At 37.5% G+C, this 23417-nt stretch overlaps 1 protein-coding gene across 7 annotated transcripts in view; it reads right to left on the bottom strand.

The window, feature by feature from the left end:
- Positions 1-23417, bottom strand: part of cacnb2a (calcium channel, voltage-dependent, beta 2a) — a 138461-nt gene that overhangs the window by 57714 nt on the left and 57330 nt on the right. The window contains exon 1 of one of the 7 annotated variants that reach the window (XM_007238724.4): positions 21434-21523. The exons of 4 other annotated variants lie outside the window; for them this stretch is intronic. In XM_007238724.4, coding sequence (XP_007238786.3) covers positions 21434-21466 — 33 coding nt within the window. In that variant the 5' untranslated portion in view covers positions 21467-21523. Of the gene's footprint in view, positions 1-7531; positions 8906-21433; positions 21524-23417 lie in introns of those variants that run through there. 2 more of the 7 variants (XM_007238721.4, XM_007238725.4) reach the window with 2 other exon arrangements.

Genomic DNA, 23417 nt, shown 5'->3' with positions numbered 1-23417 from the left:
CTAGATGAAGCTAGCTACCCAGTAAGCCTTCTAACTTCTAAACTGAACGGTTTATCAACCAAACACCGCCTGGGTGTTTCAATATCCACTTAAATCATGTACATTTCATGTCTTAATGAACTCTGGACTTTACATGCTAAATGTATATAAACAAGTTAGTTAACGCGATGGCAGTACCTGCTGTTGACTGGCTGCTGCAGGGTTCTGCACGGACCTCACGTAGAGATAATAAACACCCCCAAAACGTCTCTCTCTCTCTCAGAAAAACATTTGAAAACTTCTGCTCAGGTTTATACAGGAAATATCTCTGAGTAAATGCTCCACTTTAGCCTAGTTCAGCTTCGCCTTCATCCATAATCTCCACAAACAATAAGCCCTTTTCCACTAGTTATGTACCTGGGCTCTGCAACCAACCAACCTCGTGACGTCACCAGCGCTGCACGGGCAACATGGCGGCGCCCTAGCTCAAACGTAACAAACATAAATATATTATAACTTAGTGAGTAAACATTTGATATAAAAAATTCCCCCCCAAATAAATTCCATTATATTTAATCTCTTAGAAAACGTGTACAAACTGAAATGTTTCATGTCCCCTTTAAGAACATTCCTCAAATTACAAGGAACTTTCTGAAACCATTTATAACTAACATAGTACTTAAGCTGGTTAATAATTCAAATTTTGTCCCTTTTCTCTCCCCGATTTGGATGGCCAATCACCGCACCCACTCATTAGGAGGGTGAAGACTATGCATATGAAGTCAGCCACCACCTCTTTTCTAGCTACCATTGATGCAGCATCAGCCAGTAGCCAGTGCAGTCAGAGGAAAGCGCAGTGACCCAGCTCTGATACATCAGCTAACAGATGCCTGTGCAGAACAGAATCACACTAACTGTTCCATTTTCAGTCTCTGCATGAGAAACGTTAGCCTTTGCTCCTCCATCACACTGGTTTTCTTTATATTAGCTCCAATCCCAGTCTCCTGCATTACATCACTAACTTAAAGCCTTTCCACAATTTCCATTAGCTGAAGGGTATTTCAAATACACTATATGATTAAATGCAAATATATTCATAAATGAGCAAGCTCACACACACACACACACACACACACACACACAGGATTGACAACAGGGTTCACAGGCGAAGGATTCGTTTTGGTGCAACTGAATCATGCTATGATACAAAAGTCACTACATACTATAAATGATGTAGATCTTTTTTTTTTACTGATATCAATTTATCAATCAATCAACCTTTTTTCGAGACTCATCTAAGAATTCTAAGAAGAAAAGTTCTCCCACCCCTAGTAGAGTATCTATTGTAGAATTACAGAGGTGGTGTTAATGTTCTGGCTGATCAGTCTGTGACAGAAAGACAAAAAGAGAAAGCCATATAAAGAGGAGAAGTTAAAAGTTGTCTGTGAAATAATTACTCCAGTAAAGTATAGATAACCAACATTTCTACTTAAAAGCTTGCATTCCATCGTTTTTCCTGCATTTTAAAATGCTTAGTTGTGGTCTCAAGTATAAATGAATGTCATGTGAGCTGTTTTTTGTGAAAAAAGTGCTCCTGTGAAACACTGCTTTAGTTAGAAACGATAGGATTTCGGCTCCTGCTCATGAATAATCATACAGGTAAACACATTTTTACACTAATAACAGTCTTTGCAATGTCACGTGTTACTTTACAACATGTTTAATGCCCTGCTAAATGCAGTTCAGCCACTGACCTAGTCTTAGTGTTTCTGTAAAACGCAGAATCCACCGGACATCCTATGCAAAACCCATAGTTACACACAGAGATGGGTAGTCCAGGTCTAGAAAGTAAAAACATACACCTTTCTATTTCAATTTTACTTCGCTGGTGGTGTTCTATAGACAAATACTAACCATTTGTTCCTTAGTTATGATTTACTGGGCAAATCATGTAACACTGATGTGATATTTACACAAATAACACAAGAATGAACTGTCATGCCACTGTGGGCGGTCGCAAGCCAAAGTGGGTGAGGCAATGAATACTAATTTACAGGTTGATGTAGACACGGTGCTTTTTTCTGATTTTGTATCTGTATCTAACGGAGGGGTGGGTGCGCGCAGGTGAGAGCGTGTGAACTCGCTGAAATGCGTGTGTCAGTGTGACTTGAGAACACTGACTATAGATCACAGTGAGGTGGATTAAAAATCTTAAACTTATAATTGACTACACCTGTTGCTTTCCATTGAATTAAAAAAAACATCTTTCTCTCAGATAAAGTAAACACAAGCGTGTTTCTGACTAAAATAAAAGCTTTTCAGGAGAGATATAAGTTAGTGTAAATATTTATAAGACAATACCCACATCACTTATCTAACCAGCCTGTACTGATTTCTGCCCCCCAATAATGCTTTCAATAACCTCTTGTAACCCCTGGGAGCCAGGGGTTACACTCTAATAGCCTTTAATAGTCTTCAGTAGCCTTTAAAAGACTTACCTGGCGGCCGTGGTGTGTCCACTAAACTCCGTAGTTATAAACATCCTGAGGTTAGCAGCGCGCTAACTGACCTGTTTATAATGTAATCCGAGCAGTGACTCCGTGTCGGCTGTTCTAACCTGCTGCTGTTAGCTGCTTGGGCTGAAAGATGAACTGTAGTGAGCTGTATTATCCGGTTAGTGGGGTTAAAACCTTTATTTGTTTACAGAAACAGTAAAAACGGACTGGCTGAGCTCTGTAGCCCGTGGCTGGGCTGTACTGAAGTAGTGACTGAGTGAAGAGAGCGGGGCTTGTGCTGCTGCTGCTAGTGGTTGGATGAAGAACTGCAGCTTCATGTAAGTGAGCAGTTTCACCAGCCATCCACACACAGCTCTGATAAACTGCTTGTTTTAATAGTGCACACTGTTGCTACCAAAAAAAGTCACTAGATGGCATTACCATATATATCTTAATAAATAATAATAATAATATTTATAATAATAATAATAATAATAATAATAATAATAATAATAATAATAATAATAATAAATATATTATTTAAATTTTATGAGGCATAAAATAATAACAAGAAAAAAAAACAAGAAAATCGAGAATCGAATCGAATCGTGACCCTCAAATCGAAAATGAAATCGAATCGAGGATTTAGAGAATCGTGACACCCCTACTATACACTCATACACTCTCTCCCTCTCACTCACAACTGCATACACATATTGAGCTGCTTAAAGAGAAATTAAATAAACACTGACAATCTAAACAGAGATCAAAGCAAAGATCATCTCACACACACACACGCACAAACACACACACACACACACACACACTATTGATCTGTGTATGTGCTGCCAACCGAATGTTGTGATACTGGATCCTATATGGAATTCTATACAATACCAATTCACAAATCACATTATTAATATATCCAGCAACAAATCTATGAAAACAGTTTTGGCTCAAGTATTTCATACTATGTCACTGTTAATAGCTTGCACATGCTTTATGTTTCATGTGAAGGGCTTTCTCTTTTTGTCTTTCTGTCACACACCACTCAGCCAAAACATTACCACCAGCTCCTTAATTCTACAATATTTACTCTACTAGGGGTGGGGAAAATTTTCATTCTAGAATTCTTAGATGAATCTTGATTTGACGTGGACGATTCTGAATTGATTCACAAATGATCGATTTTGCGTAACTGGTAAGCATTTTGACCTCCTTGTATGCTTGTACGATTTCATATTCTAAACTACGCATATCGTTCGATCTCACATTTCTCTCATGTTCTCCCAAATTTGTCTGTGAGAGTTTGTTTGTGGCTGTTTGTGCTGTCACGCTGATTTTTTGTCCAGTTAGCACACATAATGATCCAGCAAGCTACCTATAGAGCCATCCAGTACTTTCACCCACGCTTCATTTTCCTCCAAACTGTCGAAACAGTGTCACTGTGCTGAAGACTCTCAGCCCCTCTCTCTCTGTTTCTCAAACACACACACACACACACACACACACACAGCTGATGGCTCTTTTCCATAGCTACACTTTTTTATTTTCTCCATTAAATTTCTGTTAAACTCAGTAAATCAGCACTTTACATATTCTCATTTAAAAAGCATCAAAACTACTCTGAGATATTATAATGCAGTAAAAAAAAAACTCTAATATATACTTTGCATAATAATTTATTCATGTGCAGATCAAACACAGATCAGCCACAACATTAAACCCAGATCTGTATATAGAAAATAGAAAAATAAGAGACCACTTATTTTATTAGATTTTTACCAAATTTAAAACCTCTGAATATATTCAAGAGGAAGATGCACCCTGAGTGACATAAAGTTATCCAAAAGCAGTGTGTAAGACTGGTGGAGGAGAACCTGCCAAGATGCATAAAAAACTGTGATTAAAAGACAGGGCTATTCCACCAAGTTCTGCATCTTTTTTTTTATTTCAGCCATTTCTCGTTTTCTGCAAATTAATGCTCTAAATGACAATATTTTTATTTGGAAATTGGGAGAAATGTTATCTGTAGTTTATAGAATAAAACGAAAATGTTCATTTTACTCAAACATATATGAATAAATAGCAAAAGCAGAGAAACTGATTCAGAAACTGTGAAAAGTGATCTCTCAATTTGTTTTCTTTTCAGAGCTGTATATCAGCTATAACATTGTAATCACATTCTTGTTTCTGCTTTCCTTGTAGCTGGTTTTAATATTACCATAACAACATAAATTCTAAATTTTCCATTAATCTGTTGATTAATTGAAATAACTATGCTGTTTTTAAGTAAATAGAAATAGCGCCAGAGAGTCTAATTTACTATAAAAGCATCAAGTAGTCGTGCAATGAGGGAAAAAATCCTGTATAGAAGAAAAAGATGCATCAAGATGCATTGATAATCGTTTTATAATCACATTGCACAATCACAATTGAATCAAACTAAATCGTAAGATTCCCAGATTGTCTACTGTATCAGCTTTACTTACCACATACTTTGTAGTTTTGCAATGACAGACTGTAGTCCATCTGGTTCTCTGCATACTTTTTTTTTATATCTCCCTTTCACCTTGTTCTTTAATGGTCAGGACCCCACAGGAGAGACCACCACAGAGCAGACACTGCCATGGAGGTGGTATGTAAGTAGTTTGGGCTGTACTGGTACAATTGGGTCAGACACAGCAGTGCTGCTGGACTTTTTAAACACCTCTGCTGGACTGAGAATAGTCCACAAACCTGAAATATTCTGCCAAAAGCTTTCCCATGCCTACTGAAGAACAACTAAAGTATGACCAACACAAACTGTGCAGCAACAGATTCATACCTTCCTTCTATCTCTGACTTTCTATTTTATCTACTAGGTGAAGCAGCTACATAGATAGCAGTGCTCCCATGCTGTCAGTATGTCCTGTAGGGTCCTGACCATTGAAGAACAAGGTAAAAAAAAAGGATAATAATAATAAAGTATGCAAAGAAACAGATACAGGACTACAGTCTTTAATTATAGATCTACAACATGCTCCTATATACGCTCAGAGGTGCTGACTGATCGGTGTACCCTGTTAAATCAGCAGATTTAATGTTTAACATTTGAATGTTTACACGTTTTGACATTAATAGCCTTTCCACACATGGTAGGTTCAGCTAAGGACACTAGACAAGCAGTTCCAGCCTATATTAAAGACAAAGCTCAGATCATTTGCTCAGAATTTTGTTCATATTGACCCACAAACACCCATGCAGTCCGAAAACCTTAGGCTATATGGAGACACACAGATACGAGTCTCCATTTTAGTCTAAACCAGTTCAAAATATTTCTTTTCATTTCAAAAGCTTACTATTGTAATGACCTGTGTCATAATGCAAATAAACTTTTAAACTACTCATATATACAAAAGCTAGGGATGCACCAAATTATTTGGCAACCTGGCAAACAAATAGTGAATCTAAAATAGGGCTGGACGATATGGCAAACATCTAGGTCTCAAAATATTTCTTAATTTCAGTTGATACAATACAATATTTACTATATGAATTAATTATATGAAAGTCATTACCCTTGATGTACATGATCATGCTCTGATAGAGCTGGGTGATATGGTAAAAATATTACATCACAATATTTAAAAACATTTTACACTACATTTCACACATTATTATTCAAATTTTGACACGCAGACAAAAAGCATCAGCAATGTCAGATTCTGCTATTCTCCTAATAAAATGCTCTTTTATGCAAAGTACAGTGATTCTTCTTGGTTTTTTGCTGCACATTACTTAAATACTCACAATTAACCATGTTTTTTTTATACACTATTTAATGAATTGTGCAGTTGGGTCAGGGTTCTTTGAGCACTGTTGATATCCTCGATATGCCTCTATATTATTGCTGATACGATAAGATTAAAGTACTGTTATCACGATTAAAAAAAATATTGTTCTGAAATGCCTGAAAACAAAATGTTAAGACAGAATAATTCATAATGAACAATTATGTTTTTAAAGCAATCAGCTATGATGTTAAAAATGTTCAGTACTCCATGCATATTTTCAAATAGCCATATTGTATTTGGTAAAAAATACAAAAATGTAGGTTATTTAATATATGCACTTGTGAAAAGATTTGCACACCAAATAAAGAATCAAAATATGTGAAAAAATAACTTTTGGTATCCTGTTTTGCTATCTTTGGCCAAATGTTTCATTTTGTTCGGATTGGTTTGGTTTTGTCCAAAAATGTTCACATTGCATTAATTAAGTACGTTACTTAGTAATGTGAAAGTAAAAAAAAAAAAATTGTCTATTTAATTTATTCAGTTTGTTAGAAACAGAGGCAAAATGAATAATAACCTGTGATCAAAGCGTCTAAGTAGTTTTAAGTTAATTAAGTTTTAAAAGCTTAATTCAAAGAACTGCAAACGTAGATGTTTGTTTAAAAAATACATTTAAGCTATTAAGCTATTAATTTTATGCAATTGTGATAAAAAACTGACAACATTTCTGAATGCTGTAAAAAAAAATCTAATATTCGATATCCAGCTTTTGGGCAAAAGTTTCATTTGGTTTGGTTTTGGTTTCCTCCACAAATTCTCATTTTGGTGCATTCCTGATCCAGTACCAGTACAGTACCAGTCACATGTTTGGACACGCCTTCTCATTCAATGTTTTATTTTTTTCTACATTGTAAATGAATGCAGAAGTCATCCAGACTATGAAGAAACACAAAAGGAATGGTGTAGTAACTTTTAAAGTGTTAAACAAACCAGGCTGGTAACTCTGATGAACACTGATGAGAGCCAGTTTCATCATAAAGTTTGACTTTCTTTGATTGACTGAGAAAATGCCAAGATGTGCAAAGCTGTCATCTAAACAAGAGGTGCTACTTTGAATAATCTAGAATATAAAACATTTGTAAAAGTGCTGTAAAAGCAAAAATGACTTTAAACCATCAATTTAAAATCTTAATAACAAGCCTACAGTTTACACACACACACACACAAACACACACTTTCCACCACATTCTATTTACTAAAGTAAGATATGAAGGGTCTTACTCCGATATCGTTCTTGACTCGACCCCCCTTTGCTCTTTTCAGCAGCCGTATCCAGGAGGCCTTCATCAGCCAGTAGGGTGCGAAGAGCGTCCGCTCTCTTCACCATACCAACCACGAATGCAGCGGACCACTAACTACAATCATACAGCAGGGGGCTACCGAACGTGAGCTACCGGACTACTGAAGGTAGCGCTGAAAAACACATTCAAAGTAAACCTGAGAGCATATTAAAATCTATTACTTGATGCTATGCTGCTGACAGCGATGCTGCTACTTCTGGTGTCAGAAATATATATATTTATATGTATATATACATATAAAAAACAACTAAAGAGAAAACAAACAAAAAGGAACATACATAACAGTCCTTTAAGTTTCTTGTTTTTTTTTTAAATGACTACAAACCTATTATCTATAAAGATAACAATATGTAACAGTTACAGTCATGCTTCCCCAGCTGTATGTATATATATATATATATATATATTTATATCTATATCTGTTGAGCTACTACCGTTACTACAGTTTCTACTACTACTTACGACTACTTACTTCTATTAATACTACTATCACTATGACTATACTATGACTATAATGATGATGACACCCACTTGTCCCGACACCTGGTGGCAATGTCAGCACTGTACCTGCCCTCTAAGCCCCTGACTGTGCTACCTGATGTCCCTGCTGGAGCTAACGCTGCTATCAGGGCTAGCTGCACTGTGGCCGTGGCGACGGGGACGGAGAGTTCCGATGTTTCCACGTGAGCGAGTGAGAGTGAGCGAGCTATCCCAGCGCATGCTGAAGGGAGGATGGCTTTGGGGGCCGGTGCAGAGCCTCTGGTGGTCATGGTATCATTGTATCCATCAATTAGCGGCTGGGACCTCCAGCCTGATTGGCTGAGGCTGCCATTGCTTCTGGCTTTCTTCCTTTTTTTGTAGAAAAGCAGGAGTCAATGAGGCTGGAGCTGTGCTGAGGACGAGGACGAGGAGGATAGTGATGATAAGGATGATGAGGATGACGGAGCTTCTGCTGCTGATGCTGCTTCTTGATTCTGATGCTGCTTCTTGATTCTGATTCTGATGCTGTCTGTTGCTGTTGCTGTTTTCTGCCCGTGGCTCACAGGTGCTGCAGTGAGCTGCTTTCACTCGTCCCCTGCTGCCTCTTCTGCTCCTGCTCTCTCCGTTCTGTCCATTCTGTCCATTTATTTATCCTCTCTTCCCTCAGTTCTCTCGTCCCTCAGAGGTTCAGCTTGGCTTCTGATGTTTTGCTCGCCTGCCTTTTCCGTGTGCTCTGCTCTGCTCCTGCTCCTCCTCTCTCTCTCGTTCTCTCTCTCTCTCTCTCTCTCTCTCTCTCACGGTGTAGATCACTCATCCCTCTCTTTTGCTTTCTCTCCGCACCTTCAGCTCTAACTCACCCCCCACCCCTCCTCCTCCTCCTCCTTCTTCTTCTCCCTCTCGCTCTCCCATCATCTCTCTCGTTCTCTCTCTCTCTCTCTCTCTCACGCTTGCTCTTCACAGCACCTCCATCTGCTCTTTCTCTGCTGTGATTAATGTCTCTGCATGTTTGCTTAGCTTTGTGTGTATCTGTGTGTGTGTGTGTGTGTGAACATAATTGTGTGAATCTTAGTGATCACGTAAGTGTCTATGTGTGTGTTATTGTGTGTGTGTATGCATCTGTGTTTATCAGTCCAAAGGTTGTCTCTCTGGCACTTCGCAGCTACACAAGTAGCGTATTCTCTAAAACAGCAAATATTACATAAAAGCATAACTGAGCGCACGTCCCGTCCCACAGCTTTGTCCTCATCAGTCTAAAGTTCAGCAGTGTGTACAGTACAGCTCTCTCGCGGGACTTTGTGAGCATGCTCAATCTGAGAGCACACACACACACACAGCGCATCATGCACCAGCTGAGTGAGTATGAGACTGAGAGAGGAAAGATGAGAGAGAGATAGATAGATAGAGAAAGATGAGTTAGTGAAAGAGAGACAGTGGTGTTACGTATTGGTGTTATTGTAATAAAAGCTTATTTAACACAGATAAAAAAACACTTGTCATTCATTCTTTTTCTATAGAGCAGATATTATTAATTCATTCATTCATTAATATTCATATACTAAGGACCAATCCCATTTCTCATTTGTACCACTGTACAGTTCCTTGTTTTTGAGTGTCACCAGTTGCTGATGAAGCAAGGAGGGGTTGATGATCACTTAAGCATCAACCATAATCTATCAACAATCTATAAGCTGTATCCATCCATTCATCCATTCATCCATTCATTAGTCTGTCTGATTCAATTTGCGTTAAAGACGTTGTAATTTCACCTGTGTAATATTGTGAGTGAACATTCAAATTACTCATGTGCAAAATCTAGGGATGCACCAAATATTTGTCAACCAAATAATTCATCTGAAATAGGGCTGAACGATATTGCAAAAATCTATATCACAATATATTTCTTAATTCCGGTCGATCCAATACAATTCCAATATCGATATCGATATTACGATACTTACTGTAAATAAACGGAGGCGCTTTATTCACCAATAAACAGTTTTCAGGGGAGAAATCTGTGTAAATTTACATCCAGCGCTCGTTTGAAGTCTTTTTTTTTTAATTACAGGCTTGTATACTTAGTTTAGCTTTACTTAACATAGTTAGCTAAAAACTGATATCCCATGACTTTTGGCGTATCAGTGTAAAGGAAGTAAAGCCATGTTGGAGGAAACAGACACACCCACTCATTTACATAGAGTCGCTCCTTCTCCTAGACCAAGCATACCTCAAACCCGTAAAAAGATCCTGACTGCAAACGCAAAGCGGATTTTTCCTCTGAATAGGTTTGTGCAGTAAGTGTAAACAGTGCATTTCAGCATTAACTAAAGGTTCCACTACATCTCAGCTACTGCACACAATCTGTTTCAGACGATCTCTTGCCAATCTCTTACAAAGCAAACATAGCAACGCAACCCCTAAACAATCTCATATAATACCATAGCAACCACATAGCAACACATTAGCACCCATCTAGTAAACAAAAGCTATTGGCAACTATCTTGCAACAATCAAGTTATCGATCTATCCGTCTGTCTGATTTTATTTTTACTAGGGATGCACAAAGGTATCAGAATTACAATCTTTTTTATGTCTGTTTTTTTTTTTTTTTAAGAAACATTGGCAATGGCTGCTTTAACCAATATTTCAAATCAATACATGCTGACATATTTATTGTATGCCAGAAAAGGAATAAGCGATGCTGGATGCTGCAACATTTGGCCAACACTGGCCACTCTACTTTAAAATTCATCAATTTAAATTAGTTTTTATTCGTTTTAAAGGAGACATATTCTACCTTTCTTGCCATTTTCAGTCCCTTACAGAATGTTAAGGGCTCTGTCACTTTTATGCAAATAAGTTGTCCGAGCCCGACCCAGTCTGCCCCATAAACCTTATGGCATTTTGAGCCTGAGATTTGAACCCCACAATGTTTTAGTAAGTAGAGCGTTAAAAATTAACTTTTAACTACAATTCTAAGTTGTTTAAATGAGTGAAATCTGTTCAGAATGATGGTAATGAACAGTGCAACAAAGGAGAAGCATAAACCTAAAAAATGCTTTCTGGGAAAATGTGCCATAATCAGCACAGCACAAATAACAGATGAAATTAAACACTGCAGAAGGAAAGATGGAAAGGTTTGATGAGAAAAATGAGATATGAGTGTGGTCTCTTTTGACATTGAAACATACAGGGATGGGAAAAGCTACAGTGCGGAGAACTGTACAGGACAGAGCTCACTCCAGAACCAAGGTTAAAACATGTGTGTGTGTGTGTGTGTGTGTGTGTGTGTGTGTGTGTGTGTGTGTGTGTGTTTGTGTTAGAGAAAGAGAGAGCAGGAGACAGATAAAAATAGATCACAATAAATCAATGACAACAGACTATAAATCTGTAAAAAGAAAGAACACATACCACCAAAGCACAGTCTCAAAGACACAAGCTCTAGAATGCATTGTATATGTTGCTCCAAAAGCAGTGTGTAAGACTGGTGGAGGAGAACCTGCCAAAATGCATACAAACTGTGAATAAAAAACAGGGTTATTCCACCAAATATTGATTTCTGAACTCTTAAACCAATATAAATCTTTCAGCCATTTCTCATTTTCTGCAAATAAATGCTCTAAATGACCATTTTTTTTGGAATTTGGGAGAAATGTTGTCTGTAGTTTACAAAATAAAACAACAATGTTCATTTTACTCAAACATACACCTATAAATAGCAAAATCAGAGAAACTGATTCAGAAACTGAAATGGCCTCTTACTGTTTCCAGAGCTGTTTTCTAATGTATATCTTACCATTATCTACATAACTTATGGTACAGGATATTTACATGTAAATAGTAAAAAGCACAGTAATCAATCTAGGGTAGTTCCAGTATTGACAACAATAGCTCAACAGCTTAGCCCTTTCCCACCCCTTAAGACCATGACATTGAGTGGAGTGCAGCCGCTTTGGTAACATTTGGCTAATCATGCTAATCCACCTGATTTGGAGTGCTATGTTTTTTACACATTAACAGGTTCCCCAGTCAGGAGCTCATAATTACATTCATTTTGCCCTGGTATTCATTAATTGGGCACATTTCATGCATTAATCACATTACGAGCTGCCTTTTCTGGAACAAAGGTCAACTCAATGTCAAACGCTCTGAGGCTGGAAGGCACGGTTTCTTACTCAGGCGTGTGAATTACGCTGCAGGATGTCTGTTTATACTGAAGCCCTTTTAACGTCTGTCAAACATATCAGTGCTCTGAAAATTTCAACACTACTAAAACTATACTCTTTATAATACACAAAGAAAGAGATAAATAATATGAACGTATTTAGTGTATCATAACTTTTGGACATGATTTTGATCTTAATTCAGTAAATAAACAATCATTGGGTTTTTTTTTGGTAGAACATGCTACAATGCGTCCCTGTAAAAAGAACATATTTACATGCAGAAAATCAAAAAACATACATTTTAATATATTAGTGAAGGGTGTCCTTGGATTAGACTGTGCGTTTGTGTATACAGTATATAGGTGTGGTATCATTAGACACAGGGTCCTGGTTGTGCTAAAATTGTGAGTTGTTGAGACTTTCACACTACACGACTGATCAGCGTCACTGGGTGACGAATTACACAATTTCTTTCACTGTGGTAAATCACGAACTCACCTGGCTGCTCTCCGGAAACACGGTTCGTCATGAGAACACGCCAAAACTAAACACACACGAGAACTAGTGATGCCATTCCAGAGAATCTCTAGAGTCCAAAATGAATGGGTCATACCTGTCAAGTCTCCCGTTTCGGCCGGGAAACTACCGTATTTTACTCCTCTTTCCCGCCGTCCTCCCTTATTAGTATTTTCCCGTATATTTCCTGTATTATATAAAAATTTTAAAAACTTTATTATTGAGGAGACAGGGCACTGACCGATCTGTGTCTCTTAACCAATCGTGGTGCCGGTTCAAGGAGAAAGTCCCGCCTTTCAGGAGAAACAGCCAATCAGCTTGCTGGTTTCGCGGAGCGCAGAGTTCAGCCAGCTAGTCGGAGCAGCTGATGTTAAAACATATCTGGATATACAGAGATTTTTCTAAAAGAAAGGAAACGGTAGGCTAATCATGTCAACTGTGATGAGATTTTTCTGATAGCTGCTTAAAAATACTCGTCTCCGAATAAAAACACACAGATTAAACCTTTTAAAATAAAAAAATTACAGCTTGTGACTCAGCTTAACTAGAAATGTGGAGAGGACCGAAATTAACTGAACTGATAAGGGGTGGAGTGAAAGATCACGAAGTATTAATTAAAAAGTATTAATTGTGTAGGCCCCTTAGGACTAATTTTTACTGATGGAATATATCTGGTCCATGTCCTTTTAGTAAAAGCTCATGATAATATTTTTAGGTCACCAACAGTCATTTTGCAGAATTTGTGCACCCTTTGTTCAATTTTAAATCCATTAAATAAATAAAAAATATATGATATAAAAGAGTGCATTTATTCCAAAAAAACATGAAATCCTATCTTTTTTTTTTTCTAAAAAAGTGTTTTTAATTTGGCTGTATTAAAAGAATGACATATGTAGGAATGTCCACAACATTTCAGTGTCAACAAAGGTAGGCATATCAGATTCTGATAATCTAATTGTAGTGTGTAAGTGGTTCACATGTGGTTATTTTAGATTTCTTGTAAACCTGTCCTAAAATGTAAGGGATACTAAATCTTTGTTGGGCTGGTGGGACGGCTTTAAGCAGACGGAGGAAAATATCCCTTATTTTTAAATCTAAAACGTGACAGGTATGGAATGGGTTCATTAATGTCTGATCATTTTTAATACTGAAATATGTACTTGTGTTCCTAAAACAGAACTGCATCAAATGTTTCAGCACCACTAACATAATTACTTAAGGTTTCAGGGTTCTAAGCCTTTCAAACTCAGTGCTCTAACTCTAGCTCACCTACCAATCAGCTTATAGCAGTAATGCTACCAGCTTTACTGACTAAATCCTGTATGCTGTAGAAAAATAGAAGTTTACGGGCATGCTTTCTTGGCTTTTATTATTCTGTTTTGTAAAGTGAGTCGAAGATGACTCACTCACAAGCTCCCTCCAGAGTTTAACAGTGATGTACTACTATAACAGGCAAACAGAAAGTGGTCGGACACTCTATAAAAAAAAGTGTTTTGGACCCGTGGTTCTCTCTTCCTTTGATCCCATAGATTTTAGGTAGCCGCTATTCCAGACTCAGAGTCGCTGATTGAGTCAGATATTTAGCATGGCCTGGCCAGTAACCAGATTTATTGCCATTCAAGCATTTATAAGACCAGCAGGGACACCAGCTATGGCAACCTACAAGTATGCAGGATCTACAGGCCCAGCTGCAGTATGCTATATGCCTCAATGTGCAACTGTATCTCATACTGTATCCAACATGATACTAAATAAAGACTCCTTTCAGTTGCACAGTTTTCCTGAATAAACTTATCATTTCACTCTAATAGTGTAATCAATCACTTACATATATCATTATTATACACACATATACAATTTTGTGAGCTAGAGTAGAGCTTAGCCAAGCTGCTTTATTTTGCGCTTTTTAGTCAAATTTCTTAATCTTTCAGATAAAAAAGGCAAAACACAACAAAAACGTAATACATGAAGAAAAGTCCATTGTTACCTATAAAGTAAAAATCCAAGAGTTAATTGATATTGAATATTATTAATTGCAAATAAATTACAATTCCATTTCCAAAACAACAGGTGTGGTCATAACTGTGACTGTTATATTTGCAGTCTGAAGGCCTGCACTGTACGGCACAATGCAGTAACACTGTCCTCATTCTGACCCCTATCAGCCAGGGGTCACTTCAGTATAGTCTGGGGTAAAGTGTGTTTATATCCTCTTGTTTTTGAAAACTCTGCAGAATTGCAGTGAACTGAACTGAAGGACACTGGTAGAGAGAGAGAGGTCAGCTGTAAATCCCACACACAGAGAAAACTGACCAATCAGGAAGGTCTCATTCACAGTTTTGCTGTTATCCATAAGTTTTGCTGTGTTGCTTTTCTCTCATATGCTCTCGCTCTTAAATAATATCAATTTGTTTCTTTTCTTATTAATCTGGGATAATGCATAGAATTTGAGGATATAATGGAGGTGCAACCAATGTGTTGGATCATCTTGCAACTGCCAAGAGACGTGGGATAGCTGCAAAATGCTTAAATTAAGGCCATTGAAGTTCAGAAAAGCAGAAAACAAATTACTGTATTTTTCGCACTATAAGGCACCGAGGCTGGAGCAGTATTAGCATTAGCCGCTTATCTGCTAAGTGCTAGTTCTTTTGCCCGTCAGATGGGAGCATTATCGGCTTGTAGCCTGCTGGCACTTCTGGAGCAGTATTAGCATTAGCAGACTGTAAACTGCTTACTGTAAAATGTTTACCATGTTAAAACAAGCTACGTGGGTCGAACACTAGCTAATAGCACCAGAACGCTCAGGGTATCTCCGTGTAGCGCTGTTGGGTGGCATTTGCTAGTGCTAACCACGGCTAGCACTAGCGTTTAGCAGCTTAATGAAAATCTGTAAATCTAAGCTTACTGTAAATAAACAGTAGTGCTTTACTCACCCAAATAAACAGTTTTCAGGAGAGAAATCTGTGTAGATTAACATCCAGCACTCATTTGTTTTTAAAAAATATATTTTTAAAGAATTAGTAATTTTTTGTTTACTAAGCTCAGCTTTTCCTTAATTTAACTTTACCTAACCCCCATCACCACCCAGCAGCAAAACCTGCTGAATTAGAAGAGAAACATGGCAACACCCCTGTTCCTTACTAGTGTCTCTTAATGCTCCTTATAATCTGGTGCACTTTATGTATGAAAATAGACCAGAAAATAGACCTTTATTGGTAGTAGGCCTTATAGTCCGTTGCACCTCATAGTGCGAAATATACGGTATGTCCTTACACTTAAGCACAAGCTTACACTCATATATAACATATAAGAATACATAATATATTTAAGTATTTTCTCTATAATCATTACATATTGTAACCTTCAAGTTAACCAAGTTTGCATGTACCATGCTCAGTTGCTTAATAATCATAGCCAACTGTTGTTGCTGTTATTTACTACAAAACATAATACTGGGCATGGTATCTTTAAATTATATGTAAATTATATGTAATGTTATAAAAGCAATGATCCAATCAGGGTTGAGTGTTGAGATTTTAGTCTGCCTAATAATTTATCTATGGTAGGGACAAATACAAAGTACATTAGGACCCGTTGTGTGTTAGGTTTATTACACACCCCCTTATTACACACACACACACACACACACACACACACACGGCATAGAACAGCTGTGCCCATGGGCAGCCTGACACAGAGGTTTAACCGAGTGCTCACAAAAAGCTGGTGCCCAGGGCAGCCGCACACACACACACACACACACACAAACATTGATCCTTCCTGATGTGTTGGTTCCAGCCAGTCATTTTATTGTGGTTTGATGTATAGACCCACACCCAGCACAGATAACCAGAGATATTGACCCAATCACACACAGTGTGTCATTCAAACTCTCTCTCTCTCTCTCTCTCTCTCTCTCTCTCTCTTTCTTACACACACACACACACAGGAATACAAACACATGTCCTGGGCAATGTCACTGTCCCCTTCAGCACACATACGAGCACTAAAGTGATTTAGTGAATTTTTTCTACTGCATTATGGGAAATGTTTCAAGGTTAGCATTCATGGCGTGAATCATTCATCCGTCTTTTTTAAGTTGCTGCTGGACAGTCGCATGAAATATAAAACAAGTGTGGATACAACATATCTACTGACAGTACTGACACTTACTGTCTACTGACAGTAAGAGTGCTTACTGCAGATCTACCGACCTCATTATAATAAAGTCTGTGTGATTACACCAGATCTACTGACCTCATCATATTAATTCAGTCTGTTTGATTACACATCAGATCTACTGACCTCATCATAATAATTCAGTATGTGTGATTACACCAGATCTAATGACCTCATCATAATAATTCAGTCTGTGTGATTACACCAGATCTACTGACCTCATCATAATAATTATTCAGTCTGTGTGATTACACCACATCTACTGACCTCATCATAATAATTCAGTTTGTGTGATTACACTAGATCTACTGACCTCATCATAATTCTGCCAGTAAGTGAGATTACACCAGATGTACTGACCTCATCATAATTCAGACTGTGTGATTACACATCAGATCTAATGACCTCATAATAATTCAGTCTGTATGATTACACCAGATCTACTGACCTCATCATAATAATTCAGTCTGTGTGATTACACATCAGATCTACTGACCTCATCATAATAATTCAGTCTGTGTGTTTATACCAGATCTACCAACCTTGTCAGAATTCAGTCAGTAAGTGATATTAACCAGATCTACTGACCTCATCATAAATCAGTCTGTATGACTACATATTAGGTCTACTGACCTCATCATAATTCAGTCTGTGTGATTACACCAGGGACACTGAAAGTCTCTGAAAGATCAGGCATTGAAGCCTGAGGCAGATTTTCAAATCAAACAGCCCTCAAACCCTCAGATCTCTCTAAACACCCTGATTACGTGGATCAGGTGTTTTAGATTAAGGCTGGACTAAACTGTGCAGGGGGGAGATCTCCAGGAGCTGGCAGGAAACCCTGGCATAAACCAATTAATAACTGCTTTGGACAGCCATCATGAAGCTCATTTCTGCAACACAACAGCTGCAGCTGTTTTTCATTGCGTTTGAAGTCTTTTAACCATTTGTTAAGTTTACTCTGTTCAGTATGTATAAACATGCTCACATGCCGAGCACAGATCTAAGTCCCCTGCTTTTAACACGACCCGAGTACTGGGATTAATCACACAGACACACACACCAGCACCAGCAGCAGTGGCACATAAGTTAATTCCACTATTAATAAATACTGCAGTGAACCAGTTCAGAGGTGGGTAGAGCAGCCATAAGCTACATTAATGCCAAAACATTGCTACTTCAGTGACATGAGTAAAAGTAGTCATGCTACAAATGAGCCTGTGTAAAAGGATGCAACTCCACACAAAAATACAATTAGAAACTAAACAAAACTAATATAAAAGGAAAAACAGATTGCACACAAATGTTTGATGTTTGAAAAAAGTATGGAAATGTGACTTGGAATGCATGCTATGAGACAACTATACTTTTTTTACAACACCATGATATATCATGATACCTATCTTAGATTAGATTAGATAGATTTTTCTTCTTTTTGTTCTGGCTACTGCGCTTGCACAGATCTCCACCTCGAAGGGGTCTTTCCACACTAGAGTGCTGACAGTGTCTCCACCGTTTGTGATGTAACCAACAACCTCAATCAACCTTTTAATTGAAAGTTGGGACTTTATCTGTAAACCAATGTAAACTTCCATTCAAATATTTCAACCATTGCTCAGTCCCCTTATTGATAACATCTCAGTGGATCAATGTCGCATATGCATGAAATTTTGGGTAAGATTTTTTCACATTACAGACAAATACAAACCAATAACCTTTATTAATAACCTTTATGATTGTGGAAAGGGATTTAAAGAGATCTCAGAACAACTATAAATCAACAATTCCACTGTTTCCAAAAGGCATCAGTGAGTACTTAAATTGCACCACAGTAATATTATTACATTACATTACATTACATTACATTACATTTGGCAGACGCTTTTGTCCAAAGCAACTTACAATAGTCAAGTACAAAAGTAACAGAAGTTAGAGATAAAACATTTTTTACATAGGGCTTAAAGGAGGTCGAAGGGAAATAATTGGATAGAAAAGTAAAGAAGGGGAAGAAGCAAATGAGGTTAGAAGTAGTTAGTTATTAAAATAAACATTATATATATATATATATATATATATATATATATATATATATATATATATATATATATATATATATATATATATATATATATATAAATATATGTGTTAAATTAGGGATGCACCAAAATAAATGTATGACCAAAACTAAAACTGAAATAAATTGAAACCTGTGTTAAAGGACAAATACAGAATTCTGCAGGTAATTTTGCTATTTTCATTGTTGTATAAATTAAACATGGTAACTACATTTGTTCCTTGCTTTCTGATTTTAAGTAAGTAAACATCCCCTCTTGACAATTTAGCAGAACATTGTCTACAAACAGTCATTCTTGGAGCATGCATGACCCTTTTAAAATTTTTCCACACAGCCAACATCAGTCCTGTCATAATAACACCTAGTGTTTGGTGGATGTATTGTCCTATAACTACTTGCGATAAATGAAATTACTCTCATTTTGAGACCCTGTTATGCCTCAGGTATAATTACAATATAATCACAAAATACTGTAATTACATATTTTTAAAGAGCAATAATTTGGAATAGAAACACCACTAACACTTTACAAAAAGGATTAATTAAGTACATTATTTAACAGTACTTTAACAGTACCATAATCTTGAAAATAATTCACTGACAATAGTTAACTGACAATAATTCTAAACTCATTACAAACTAACACCAGTTAAGACATTATTATTATTATTATTATTATTATTATTATTAACTTTCTTAAGCATTAAAATTTGGTAGTGATTATTGATGTCTTAACTGATGTCAATGAGTAATTAGTTGAGAATTTACTTTGCCAATTCACAATATTTATTACTGTTATATGTTCATTTGGACCCTTATTGTGTAATGTTAACAAAATATCCAAATTTAATTAAAGTTAACAATTGTTTTTATTATTTACGTTAATGGGATTTCCTCGCTAATAAAAACTGAGTGGGCAATACTGAGGTCAGCAAGAATGATAGAGGTCATGTCCTTATATTGCAATTGGTATAGGTGACATCTTTGCTGCATCTGCAAAGGCAAGTCATTATTTGCTATTAATTATTTCATCTTTTTACTTATTTGGTCAAACACCAAATAGGCTTTTTGGTTCCTTTCTGAAAAGTTTTAATTGCTAAATATATTTGGTGCATCCTGAAATGATATATGTTATAATAGTAAACATAAAAGTTTAATGGTGTAAAAGTTTAACTAGCAAGAAAGTGGCAAGCTTTATGGCAAGCTTTATGATACGTATCACGATACAGGGTTAAGAATTAATATATATATATATATGTATTATGATACTCTAAGCTAGGCGATGTTTTGCAACCCTTTAAATAAATCAAATGATAGAAAAAACTGTATGAAATAATATGAAAACAAACACTAACATATTTTTATTTATATATTTTTTATCCAATCAGAACAGTGAGATCCAACAACAGAATAAAACACAGCTATCTGCTAAGCGGGATTTAAATACAACATCAAATGAACCACTAATCTAATGATTAAAAATCTATATGGTGTGTTTAAAAATTTAAACCGTATTTTAAGGCAAAATATCACAATACAATACAATACTGATATTTTTTACACCTCTACATCCTATCGGGCTACTCAAATCCTACACTGCTGATAAACAGCTGATCATCTACATACACCAAATAACAAACAAACAGCTTAATCAAGCTGTATGAATGTGAGCAGTATGAATTTTGATACAGTTTGACTCTTAAGCGTGTTTTTTTTTTGTTCGTAATCACGTTAAATATCAAACAAAGAGGAAAAAAACAGGAATGGAATTTCCGTATACAGTCCAGAGATAAACTGTGAAGGGAGTTCCTTTCCTTTCAAAATACAGCATTCGGTCTGCCCGGCATCTGCAGACACACTTTGAAACTGGAGCCTGCAGTGTGCGTTAGCGTGTGTTACTCTGTGTGTGTGTGTGTGTGTGTGTATTTGAGTGAGTGTGTGTGTGTTAGAGCACATTACGAGTGTCAGTATTTCATTCTATTTAGTTCCGACCAGATGTTAACAGGCCTTGGCTCTCCAGTTGTGACAATCACAGGCTTAATCACAGTGATGTCCTCGCAGCCAAACACACACACATGCACACACACAGACACACCACACAGACCGTTAACTAAACAGTTGGGGGAAAAAAGAAAAAAGAAAGTGTAGAAAGTTCAGGAAACACTGGACTCCTGCACTTTCTGAAAGCTCCAGAAAAGAGACAGAATTTCTTCTTCTTTGTTCGGAGAGAAAGAAAACGAGCGAACTCTGTCGTTCTGTCCCACAAAGATTGCGTGGAAAGGTGTGTGAGTGTGTGCAGTATTTGTGTATACATGTGTGTGTGTGTGAGTGAGTGAGTGAGAGAGTGTGAGTGTGAGAGTGTGTGTGTGTGTGTGTGTATGTGTAAAGCCGTCGTTAAACGGGGACTCACCACGTCGGACTCCTCGCTGGTAGAGAGGTACATGTCTGCGGGTATGTGTGTGTGAGTGTGTGTGTAAGTGTGTGAGTGTGTGAATGTGTGTGTGTGTGTGTGTGTGAGAGAGCTACTCCACCCAGCCACTTTTTAGACAGGCCCAGAAAGAGGAGGAGAGAAAGGGGGACGAGCCTCACTGTGCTTTCACTACTGCTGCTTTTCCTCTAGAACAGTACAGGACCCTCGCTGATTCAGTAAATCAGTCATTCAGTACCGTATATTACTGTAATATTTGAGTAACTTTACGAAAACTTTTACGTTCTTTTTTTTTTCTCACTTTGCTCTTACTTTTATTGTTATGGAATGTTTCGCCTTCCTTTCCTCCTTCTCTTTTCTCTCTTTCTCTCTGTCCCTCTCTCTCTCTGATGACGCTACACAGCCTGTTTCCCACGCTAAGAAAAAAAAGAAACAGTAACATGACAACCCCCCCAACACACACGCACACATACACACACACACATACACACATTCACACACACATACGCGAAGTTAAAAGTAAGATGCCGGCACAGAAAATTCCAGAAAATACTAAAAGCAGCTGCAGCATGCGTGTGTATATATATATGTGTGTGTGTGTGTGTGTGTGTATGTTGCTTCAGAAACAAAAACATAAACATGTCACTGTTAACATAAATCATGTCTACTAATCCTAATATGACTCTAAATCCAATACCAAATTTGCACACCACCACCCACGCACACACACACACTCTACACACACACACACATTTGGAGCACATGGACAACATGTGTCCCTCAGTCAGCCTCAGTGTGTGTTGTGTGGAAGATCTGTTTCAAATGAAACTTAAAAAAAAAAAAAAAAACTTTTATAGAATGAGGAAACAGCAGTTGCAGAAGGCGAGGTGGCCACATTAGTGACACTGTGGGCTTTTGATGCTCTGGGGGGGGGGGGGGGGGTGGGGGGGGTCAGGGAGTTTACAGCACACAGCAATACTAATGCCCTAACAAAATCTGCTGCATTTTACCCAAATTTTACTTCTAAAACTACAATTTCACAGATAATAGCGAAATTACACTATAACATTCAAAAGGCCCTATTTTTGCAATTTTGCAATTGCTATCGTACACCCCGCCAATAGTCTGTTTTCATGCCTTTTTTCTATTTTTAGCAGTGATAGCTAACTAAGTTAAGTAAAGCTAAACTAAGTAAAAAAACTGTAATAAAAAAGACTTTCTTTTAAAGTGAAACAAGTGTTGGATGTTAATCTACACAGATTTATCTCCTGAAAACTGTTTATTTGGGTGAGTAAAGCGCTTCAGTGTATTTACAGTAAGCTTAGATTCACAAATTTCTCCAGCACTAAGGCTGGAGCATTAGCATTAGTGGAACACTGAGAAGTGCTCCGGTAAGCCAGGGTGATATTAGCTAGTGGTTTGTCCTACGTAACTTGTTTTAACATGGTAAACGTGCAGACAACAGTCCGGTATAATCACCTCAAAGGCTAAAAAGCTAGCGAGCATAGTGGGTAATGCTCCAGCAGTGCTAGCCAGGGTTAGCAGCAAGCTACAGGCCGATAATCCTCACCTTTGAACAGGGAAATAGCAGTCAGCGGCTAATACTAATGCTACTCCAATCTTAGTGCAGGAAAACTAAAGTGAAACTCCTGTTAAACACTGCACTTTAGCAGAGTGGCTTTACTTCTCCTTACAACCTGACTGAAGGCGCACTTAAAATCCTTTAATTTTCCTATAAATCGTTAGTGCGCCATTTAATGAAAACCATCACTGGGTGCAAGAACAACAACGGCAACCCAGTAGATGGCGGTGTGGACAGAGCAAACCAGTTCAACAACTTTTACAACAGGTTTGACTGTCCTGCTCCTGCTGCCCCCTCCTCCTACCCTCCTGCAGCATCACCAACATCTTCTCCATCTCTACCATCATCACCACCATCTCCATCACCTTCAACTCCAACTCCACC

This window comes from Astyanax mexicanus, chromosome 8, assembly GCF_023375975.1.
Source record: "Astyanax mexicanus isolate ESR-SI-001 chromosome 8, AstMex3_surface, whole genome shotgun sequence".
Classification (NCBI taxonomy): Eukaryota; Metazoa; Chordata; class Actinopteri; order Characiformes; family Acestrorhamphidae; genus Astyanax; species Astyanax mexicanus.
Note: the sequence above shows the minus strand (reverse complement) of the source record. Positions and strands in the feature narration are given on the sequence as shown.